Source organism: Antennarius striatus, chromosome 12 (assembly GCF_040054535.1).
Source record: "Antennarius striatus isolate MH-2024 chromosome 12, ASM4005453v1, whole genome shotgun sequence".
Taxonomy (NCBI): Eukaryota; Metazoa; Chordata; class Actinopteri; order Lophiiformes; family Antennariidae; genus Antennarius; species Antennarius striatus.
In genome coordinates, this window is record NC_090787.1 from 14,286,539 (window position 1) to 14,296,330 (window position 9,792).

A 9,792-nucleotide genomic window follows, 5' to 3' on the forward strand; every position below is an offset into this window, starting at 1 on the left:
TTCACGGTCCTGAGCTGCTGTATCTGCGGACACGTGGTCCTCCATCAGTGAGCAGCTCACAACAGTGTGGCACCAGGGTTCTTAACTCGTTCATGTGGAAGACGATAGCCGTGGTCCAGGTGGATTTAACACCAACTTGTCTATACATCTCAGTCAATATACTCTAAATCACTTGGTCTAAATATGAGATGTAAATGTCACGGTGCCTCACACAAAATCATTCCTTTGACAAATATATTTGCACGATACTAAAACACTAGTTCTTTTAACAAAGTTGAATTTCCAATATGGTAGGAGAGGTTGTTGTTGTTGAGCGGATTGTTGTCATGTCCCCGCAGTGCCTGTAGTGGTGCTGTGAGGAGTCTGCTGTGGATCCAACAAATATCCCCGGCAGCCTACCTACTGCTTGTAATTTGCTCTGGATAGCGTATATTTTTATGCAACTATATTCCAAGAAAAACCGAACTCGGTGAAGATCGCTGTTACCATCCTAACGCGAATTTCGATGCCCGGGTAGCCTAGCTGATTCTAATAGACATTTCGGCCGTCTATCTGGAGTGAATACCTCACACAGCCCAAACCAATTCAAGGTAAGCGCAATCTATTGAAGCCTCGATCTCGATTTCTGAGCGTACAGTGTAGCACGAGCTTCCACCGCGGAGGCACTCAACCGGATACCGATGTGTGATCGAAGCTAAGAGGCCTCTCGTCAATGATTTGTGTACTGTATGACTTCAGATATTTTAAATTACAGTTTGGCTATACGTGTTACTGTAGAACATTCCATTATCTAAAATGCAAATCTTATAGCTCTTGATTTTCCCGTTATGTAACGATAGTGTCTATAATTACCATCGATTAAAACAGGCCTTCGGAGACAGGCCTTAAGCCTCGTACGTAAAACCCTTTGTCTTTGGAGATAAATGCAGTATGTTTATAAACATTAAAACATCATATTTTAGGGTAATACACTTACTTATTTATTACAATCGGGTGTTTATTTTCGAAATAAAACTATACCCAAAGTAGACCTTTATAGTGTTGCCATTTGCTGATGTTTCCGTTTCCTGGTTGGCTACCGCCTACTAATTTGTGTTTTTAGCTTTTATAGCTTGTTAGCTAACTACCAAAAAATTTCGTTACACATTCTGGTCATTTTTTAATTTATATGTTATACCTGAGGATGGATACTATTGTAACTTGTTTACTAACTCTAGGATTAGACAACTGTGTATGTTACGCACATATACGTATAAAATTATTTTAAATTTGCTCAGCTAATGCTGTTAAGCTAAGCTAGTTCCCAGGACTTGGATCGTAGTTACGCTGGTGTTACCGCTTACTTTCTATATTTAATTAATATTGCTAATGTCAGGACAAAAATGTGTAAACTGAAATCAAAAACATTTTTTTCTTGTATTCTAAATGTAGTTTTGATCATAGAAACGTAATGCTTTCAAATCCAACTTGGAAAAACCAGTTAAAGTTGGAAGCTAGCGGTAAGCTCCTAAGTTATCGAAGTTCGAGCCGCTGATGTTAAATTATTACTGTGTTAAATTATATATTTCTATCATCAACGTGAATACATGTTTTTCACGGAGCCCACCAGTGAAAAAGCGGTATTACGCGTTCAACCGAGAGAGAATAATTTACCTTGTTATTAATCATTCATACCGATGTCATGCAATATGTTGCTTTTACGTCCCAATATCTCGTAATTAAATGTTACCAAAAAAAAAAAAGAATTGACGTAACTTTTCTCCATTATCATTTGTTTCGATGAAATATGTTAGCAGAACATTCATTGCCAGCCAAAGGCGTATTTTATCTCAAAAAATTTCAATTGCATGAAATTTTAGTACATTTATTTATTGATCCCACCATACGTTCACCTGTTGTAGCAGTGACTATTTACTTTTCTCTTAAACCTGCATTTGTGTGTGTGTGTGTGTGTGTGTGTGTGTGGTCACTTTCATTACGATCTGTTAGTAATATAATTCTTGGGCTTTCCTCAACTTTATTCCATCAGCTGATGTTGTCAACAACAAGAGTCACGTGATGTATGAAGGCAAACACATACACTTCTCAGAGGTGGACAATAAGCCGTTGTGCTCATACAGTCCAAAGCTCTGCAAGCAGCGCAGACTAAATGGCTATGCTTTCTGTATCCGGCACGTCCTGGAGGATAAGACGGCGCCCTTCAAGCAGTGTGAATATGTGGCCAAATACAACAGCCAGCGGTGCACTAACCCCATCCCCAAGTCCGAGGACCGCAGGTATGGATATTTGTTGGTTCTTTGGTTTATTTCATTGTTGTATAGAACATATTAAGGGTTACAGATATGCTTAGTATGCCAAGTTTTCTTGTTTTTGCAGATACTGTAACAGTCACCTGCAGGTTCTCGGCTTTATCCCCAAGAAGGAACGGAAGAAAAAACACGATACCGTGGAGGAAATGCGCTCACGGGCTCACCTAGAATCAGTGGCTCTCAACATTACTGTGCCCTCTCTAGCTCTGAAATCTTCCAATGGTCTTGACGAACTACCGCCGTCTCCCCCATGTACACGCTTGTTACCCCTCCCTGATGGGGAACTCCTAGACCCTTTTGCCTTTTATGAGGATGACACGGATGTAGAGGAGGTGGGCACTCCTCGGAAGGGCAGCGCCATCAAGAAGAAACTCCAGAGTCGCCTTGTTCTCAACCAGAAACTCTGCCATGACACTGACCTCTTTCAGACACCTCCAGAGCACTTTAGTCCCTCCCCTGTCCACCACGTTCATCCCTCATCACCGCTCCACACACACCTCCCAAGACAGCAGTCAGGCCCTCTTCAGCCACCCCAGAATTCGAGCGTGACACCTTTTATCTTCCCCGGACAGCAGCAGGGTTTATTATGCAATCCACCTCCACCTCAGACGGTCAACTTTTTGCCTCCAGGGATGCCCGCTAATGCAGTACCCAGTCCTGTGCAACCCTCTGGGCCATCACTCAGCAGGAAAATGCCTTTCACTGCCTCTCACTTGCCGGTCAGTTGCAAGGATAGTAGCAGTAACAATCAGCGGCATGTGCTTCTCATGCGTCCTGCTGCCTTCTCACCCTCTACCAGCTGCTTGGCCAGGCTGCAACATCTGGTGCAGGTCTGTGCCAAGAGACACCGAGAGCACGGAGACCTCTTTCCTCACCTAGGTGCTTCATTTTGAACTCTGTGTTTCTCATAAATCCATGATCAATATTTAAGATCTGTGGAAGATGCCTCAGATATAGTGTAGCAATAGAGAAATGAGCCTGCTGAGACAGATGGGCTGCTCTAACAACTTCTCTTCCAGGATTGGACTGGTCTGAAGACAGTGCTGATGATGGTGATGAAGAGGAGGAGGCTGAGACCTTTATTCCTTTGCAGAGCTCATGGAGACCTCAGAATGGGTAAATATAGTTGTAATCTATTATAATGAGTATAAACCTCCCCTAGTGCTTTTCCTCATGGTTATAAATTTTTTTCTAAACAGGTTGGAAGATGACTACGGTTCCTCAAGGAGAACACGTCTACTTAGACTCTGCTCGTACCTCCGAGAAAAATATAATCACATGTGCAGGCAGGAGAGGGCGAGTATCCGCCAGAAGAGATATCGCTATGCCTTCCGCAAAGCCTTGCTGCACGCCGCAAACAGTAACCCCAACTGTGCTGGGCAGCTGATCCAGGAGTTACACGGGGTCTCTCAGAGTTCATTAAGGTATTCTCATAAGTGTTATTTGAAGTCGGTTTTGTTTACCTCTCAGAATGATTAATGTGAAAACAGTTGGATCAAGCTCTCGATTGGTCCATGAGGTGTCAGCAGTTGTAACACAAATGTTCCATCACCTACTTGCAAATTACAAAATAAGTCTATTTTGGTTTTCGGAATACATTAAGTTTCATAAAAAAATGTTTTAATTTTTTTTTGTCAGTCTAGTCATGGGTTATCTGCTTTAGGGCTTACTTGTGGGTCTTCAAATTTTTTAATTTGCATCTACTAATTTGATATGCTCACAATATTTGCTCAGTCTAGAGTCTGACTGTCTCTACAGTACGGCTCCAGCTAGGCAGCAGAACTCGGATGTGGGGACCTGCACAGGCAGCACAAAGGGCCTCTCCTGCAGCAACAGGGCTCTGCCCTTCACCCAGCACTGCTTTCAGCGTATCCTTTCCACCATTTCACTGATGGGCCAGCTGACGGCGGTTAAGGTCATAGGTTAATCGTTGTGTCAAAAGTTAACACGTGACCTTAATGACATTAAAGTGACCTAAACTTTTTAGAGACCTCATTACAGTTTAAACATCTCTACTCCACATCATTCAGAACTGAAGTAGTTTCTTGGATGAAATGCTTCCAAACCCGGCCATTACTTCAGATTCAACTTTCAAGGATTAGCATGAGCCCTTTTTTATAATATAATTACCATCAACTTGTTCTATTTTGTTATTTCCTTCACTGTACTCTGTAGACATTCTGTTGAATCGTTCCCAACAGCTCTTTGCTAGTTGCACAGCCAAATTTGCAGATGGTCAGCAGTGTTCCATCCCTGTGTTCGACATCACGCACCAGACACCACTTTGTGAAGAGCATGCCAAAAAAATGGTGAGTTCAGTGGTTCAAAGGAAAGTTCACAAAATTGTCAAGCCTTTCCTTCACTGATTGTTTAATGGACTCTGACTGCCTTCCTCAATGTCTTACGGACAAACGTTATGACGTGTCAATGCTCTTTCCTGCATTCCACAAAGGATAACTTCCTGCGAGGGGACGGAAACCGAAGAATGCAGCACCAGCAGCAGCAACAGCGAAAGCCACGTAAAAAGACCAAACCGCCGGCACTCACCAAAAAACACAAGAAGAAGAGGAGGAGAGGGCCGTGGAGGCCTCAGAAACCCATACCTCCTGCGTTGCCGCAGGGAAACCTGGGAATGCCCTCTACGAGCCTAGCAATGCCCTCACAGGCCAGCATCAGGTCTGCTGCACGTTTCTACCCTGTTGTTAAACATTCAGTGTGCAGCAGCTTCTATTTCAGGGAGAGTACAGAATTTTCTGCACTATAAGGCGCACTGGACTATAAGGCGCACCTTCAATGAATGGCCTATTCTAAAACGTTTTCCATATATAAGGCGCATCTGATTGTAAGGTGTATCTGATTATAAGGCACACCTTCAATGAATGGCATATTCTAAAAACAGTTTTCATATATAAGGCGCACTGGATTATAAAGCGCACTGTCACTTTTTGAGAAAATGAAAGGCTTTTGGGTGCGCCTTATAGTGCAGAAAATACTGTAATCGCTTGTCACACATGTTCTTCACTGAATACAACGTCTTGTGTTGACTCGAAGCGTTTTAATGTCACCTTATGTCCAGCCCTTCAACTCCAGACCTGAGTGCAGAGGAGCTTCCTGATGACATCACCAATGAAATTGCAGACATTCCAAATGACCTTGAGCTAAACCAGGAGGATTTTTCTGATGTGCTACCGAGACTTCCCGATGACCTACAGGACTTTGACTTATTTGAAGGTTCTTACAGCCCTTTTTAGTGCGGCGCTTGTTTGACGCCGACCAATTCCTCCTTGGTGTGACGTTGTGATGACTGTTTGTGTGTCTGTGCAGGTAAGAATGGGGAGTTACTGCCCACCACAGAGGAGGCAGAGGAGCTTGTGCGTGCTCTGCAGGCCATGGGGTCCTACCCAGATTCTTTGGTGTGCTTGAGCTCCATGGGGGACCTGGCCCCCTCTGAAGGAGTGGACCACCGAGGTATGACTGTGTTCCCCAGCGGGGTCCAGCCGGGGGGTATGGGGGACCTCCTCAACAGTCGCATCCCCACAGAGAACTTCACCAGCCTCGAGCTGGAGGACAATCTCTTGCAATCCACAGACGGTCACTTTCCCCCCTCACCTCCATCTCAGCCAGCTAACCAGCCCCCGGCACCCACCTCCAACCTGACGTCATCTTCTTCTACAGTACCCCCCACCAACACTCCGCTCCTCACTCAGAGCTCCGTAACCGAGCGAACGTTCTCAAGAACACACACTTCCCACGTTTTGGCGAAGTCTGATGCACCCACGTCGTCTCCCCAAGGCAGCCACTACGGCAGTGAGCATGTTCCCTCCCCCTACAGCGACCACATATCCTCCCCCCACACCAGCTCCTTCCAGACAGATGCACCTCTACTGCTGGAAGTCCCTTTGAGCGGGGTACCCGGACCCCCACGTTCTTCATGGAACAATCTTCCACTCCCCCTCAGCGACCCCACGCAATTCAGCAATCTCATAGGTTCAGAAAGTCATCTCATATCCACCTCTCTGTCCACCCCCCCGGCCACCACCCTCTCTGTGACACTGCAGCCCATGGCTGCACTCTCAGCGATGCCTCAGAGTGGCTTGACAGGTTTAACCACCCCCCCTGCCCCTTCGCCCTCCGTTTCTTCCTCCTCACACGATCTTCTGACCTCCACGCAGCCCAAGCAGCAGCTCCCTCAGTTCAGTGCGGCCTTCGGCCATCAGTTGGCCTCCCACAGCGGCATCCCAAAAGACGTGCAGCCCAGCCACAGTTCCACAGCACCCCCCGCTGGCTTTTCTATAGTTGGTGCCACCGCTGCAAGTGCCAACAGCATCACACCACCCTTCAAACAAAGTAAATGAGAGCATTGCCTGATGGTCCGTGGACTCGCAAATAGTTAAAATCCAGTTGACTGGCGATTCTTTTCTTTTTTTTCTCGATTGACCACACCTCTTCATCTGCTACACATGTGCAATGTGGTAATAGTGCACTATTTGATAATGAATTTGCACAACCTCAGATCTTCATTATTTTCAGTTTTCACGACAGTCTCTGGTATCTCAAGTCGGTGCGAGTCCACCCGTTTGATGCCTTGTGGGTTTGTTAGCGGGCACAACAGTCAGATTTTGTGCTGAAATAAACGGGTGAAATTTGACTGGAGGACCTTGGCGGAGATCGTGCGTCGCAGTGCTCAGGCTTCACTGGGTCGGAAGCCTCAATCAGTGGTTGTTTTATCTGCTTTGCCAGCTAAAGGCAATTTTTTAAAGGATCGACTGGACTCTGCCTTGCTCAGATGGCCATTGCATTTTTATTATTTCCACCCGTTTCATATCATACACTGCTTCGCTCACCCTCTAAAAAGAAGAGTACAGGTTGTGATATTTGTGATCCATTTTGTTTCAAGCTATTTAACTGTTCATGATATAGAATTTTATTCAGATGTCATAAATTGTCCAAAATACTTTTAAACAGCTGTTTTTATATTGTGTATACTGTATATGTGCTCATTTATCGGTTTGCTCAGACGTCAAAATCTCTTCTTTTGGTTGTGGGACTCTGAGAGGCCTTGTAGACACTTGAAGGTAAATATAGTTTCTTAAAGCAATAAACACATTAACATAACTTGAACATTGTTAGGTATGTTATTGGTCTTATTACATGTAGCTTCACCTGCTGAATCCAGGCTTGATCAGGAATAAATGTTGGTCTCTAACTGTTGTAAAGTTCTTTATTTTACAGCAGCTTCACTCAGAACCAGAACCCGTACAGACCAGTGATCAGGTCAGCCTAACTTTTTCTCTTGGCTCATACTGAGTGGATTTTGAAGGCCATTAAATGAGTTTCACTTATAATGATGAGCTAACGATGGCATAATCCAGGGACTTTTAAGTGTCTACTCTTCAAGGTGCTCTTTGGTCCACATAAAAATGGTCACGTTTGACACTTGTGTCTCATAAATTCATTTTTAGGTCTCCTAATATAATATGGCTGTGTTCAAAATGCATACAAAAGTAGTTCAATTCAGATCTCTTTTTTTGCTCATTTTTGGGTGGTTTTAACGTAAGAACTGAACAAATCACACAGAATCTTTGTCAGGAGCATATTTCCTTCCTGCTGAGATAGTGTGGCCACTGGGGTCAGTTGTGTAGTATTTTATCCGCAGCTCCTTTGCGTCACTGTTTTGTCAGCAATGTCGTACAAAGTCAAACATGGAATGATCACATTAGCTGCAAATAGACATGAGTTTGCAAATTGAATTGAGTAAATCAATTATTTGGCATTCTTACTCTGAGCTTGAAAACCAGACAGATCGTCACCACAGCAAGCAGGTCATTCATTCTGAAAATGAAGCCAGCATACGGATGGATACTTCTGTTGCTGAGGTGAGATGAAGGTCGCAGTTTAAGGTCAAACAATTGTTCCACTTTGAGCTGCAGGATGAACACAGCCTATATTAAAGAAAACCCATGTCTGAGGCAAATCGTGCTTTACTTCATAAAATCAGTTGTAAAGGGATTTCAGCTACATGATGCAAACCTGGGATTTGATTTGAATTAAAAAAAAACAGGGCGCTCCTCCAGTCTGGTAGAAGCTCCTGTGGCAGTACAACCATGGCTATTGATAGCTTTTATATTAGACATATGACAGATTGTCAGACATTATTGAGTACTAGGTATATAGCAGTCTCTATCTTGGGGTTTGTCGGTGAATTATTCAGTAGTGATGGATTGAAGTTGTCACTTGCAATGTATTCAGTGGAACACTGTCTTGTAGAGTCTTCTTTTAATGGCTATCAAAATGGTTTTGAGTTCTATTTGAAGTTGGAGGGATCAGTGTACGCTGTGTTGTTTTTAATACCCTAATGAAGACTTTTGATAACCATTAAACTCCAGGAAGAAGCCTGAGATTGCATGGGACAGCATCCTTTAGTGTGAAAGTATTATAACAGTAGTAGGTTATGGTCACTGGCTTGATTGTAGGCAGTATGAAACATAGGAATATATGCATTGATTGATATACAGTAAGTTGTTTTTCGACATGTATTTGCACAGGAGTGGATGCGGCCGGTGGTGGTTCACATGTCCCGTGTCTGTCATGCCTTTATTTTTAGTTTTTTGTTTCTTTGGACGCTCATTAAACGAACACCTCCCATCATTACCAGCTCTGAGCCTCCACCAGAACCCCCCCCCCAGTTCCAGCTGTGAGAAGACCCCATTCTGTCTCTCACTTCCAAAGAAAAAGAAAACACCAAGTGTAAACCTGTAGCTCTACCAGAGACAAACTGGGCTCCTCAGTTAAGGCAGTGGTGCAAAGTTCACAAAGAAAAGGAAAAAAAATTCAGGTTGGATGAAACTGCAAGGCATTACTGCTCGGTTCCCCTAGCATGTGATTAGTCACCGCACCAATTTACTCCTCACCGCTTTCCCAGAAAAATAAAAAATAATCACAGAACAAAATGAACAGGGCTCATAGGCACATTTAACTGCTTGAATTCAGAAATGGCTGACAAATTCCTATACTCATTGAATGTACTGTATTACTGTTTTTAAAGATAGGATGAGCTAATCTAGTCACCTTTTGTTATTGGTCCTTGTTTAATTTGTCTAAGGTATTTTTTGTATACAAAGGTTTACATTTTTATGTATATTTTTCTTGTGTACAAATTATGTAAGATGTGTACAAATGCTGTATGTAATATCTGTATATAGTGTGAGAAATTTGATCATTTGTTTTTGGATGTATAAATAAATCTTGCTGTGAGGTATTGCAGTTCTCAATGGTCACTTGGGAGTACTTTCCATTCCAGTTGTGTCGTGTACAAGAAAATGGACACGGATGGATCTAAATGAAGCCTGTCATAAAGCAACTAACAATCAAAAACATTTTCAAAAGGTGTGGGTTCATGTTGATTGTTCTAAATCACAGGACACATGGTGCAGACAAGCAAATTTCCAACTGATTGACAACTATTACCCGACTCGGTCAAGCA

At 43.4% G+C, this 9,792-nt stretch overlaps 1 protein-coding gene across 2 annotated transcripts; it reads left to right on the plus strand.

The window, feature by feature from the left end:
• The first annotated feature begins 359 nt into the window (after positions 1–359).
• Positions 360–9,572, plus strand: ino80da (INO80 complex subunit Da). Of its 2 annotated transcripts, none has more exons than XM_068328410.1 (10): positions 360–590; positions 2,030–2,276; positions 2,377–3,188; positions 3,329–3,425; positions 3,509–3,733; positions 4,044–4,177; positions 4,485–4,618; positions 4,762–4,985; positions 5,386–5,540; positions 5,634–9,572. In XM_068328410.1, the coding sequence occupies exons 2-10, from the start codon at positions 2,059–2,061 to the stop codon at positions 6,662–6,664; spliced, it is 3,030 nt and encodes a 1,009-aa protein (XP_068184511.1). In that variant the 5' UTR covers positions 360–590; positions 2,030–2,058; the 3' UTR covers positions 6,665–9,572. The 2 variants fall into 2 exon arrangements, with proteins under 2 accessions (XP_068184511.1, XP_068184512.1); XM_068328411.1 differs by having other exon boundaries at positions 4,068–4,177.
• Positions 9,573–9,792: the final 220 nt, after the last annotated feature.

Bases quoted from the DNA above. Each gene is read 5' to 3' on its own strand.
- ino80da (XM_068328410.1), top strand. From the start codon at position 2,059: ATGTATGAAGGCAAACACATACACTTCTCAGAGGTGGACAATAAGCCG. The intron at 3,189-3,328 runs GTGCTTCATTTT...CTTCTCTTCCAG, and splicing joins AGACCTCTTTCCTCACCTAG to GATTGGACTGGTCTGAAGAC. The intron at 4,986-5,385 runs GTCTGCTGCACG...CCTTATGTCCAG, and splicing joins CCCTCACAGGCCAGCATCAG to CCCTTCAACTCCAGACCTGA.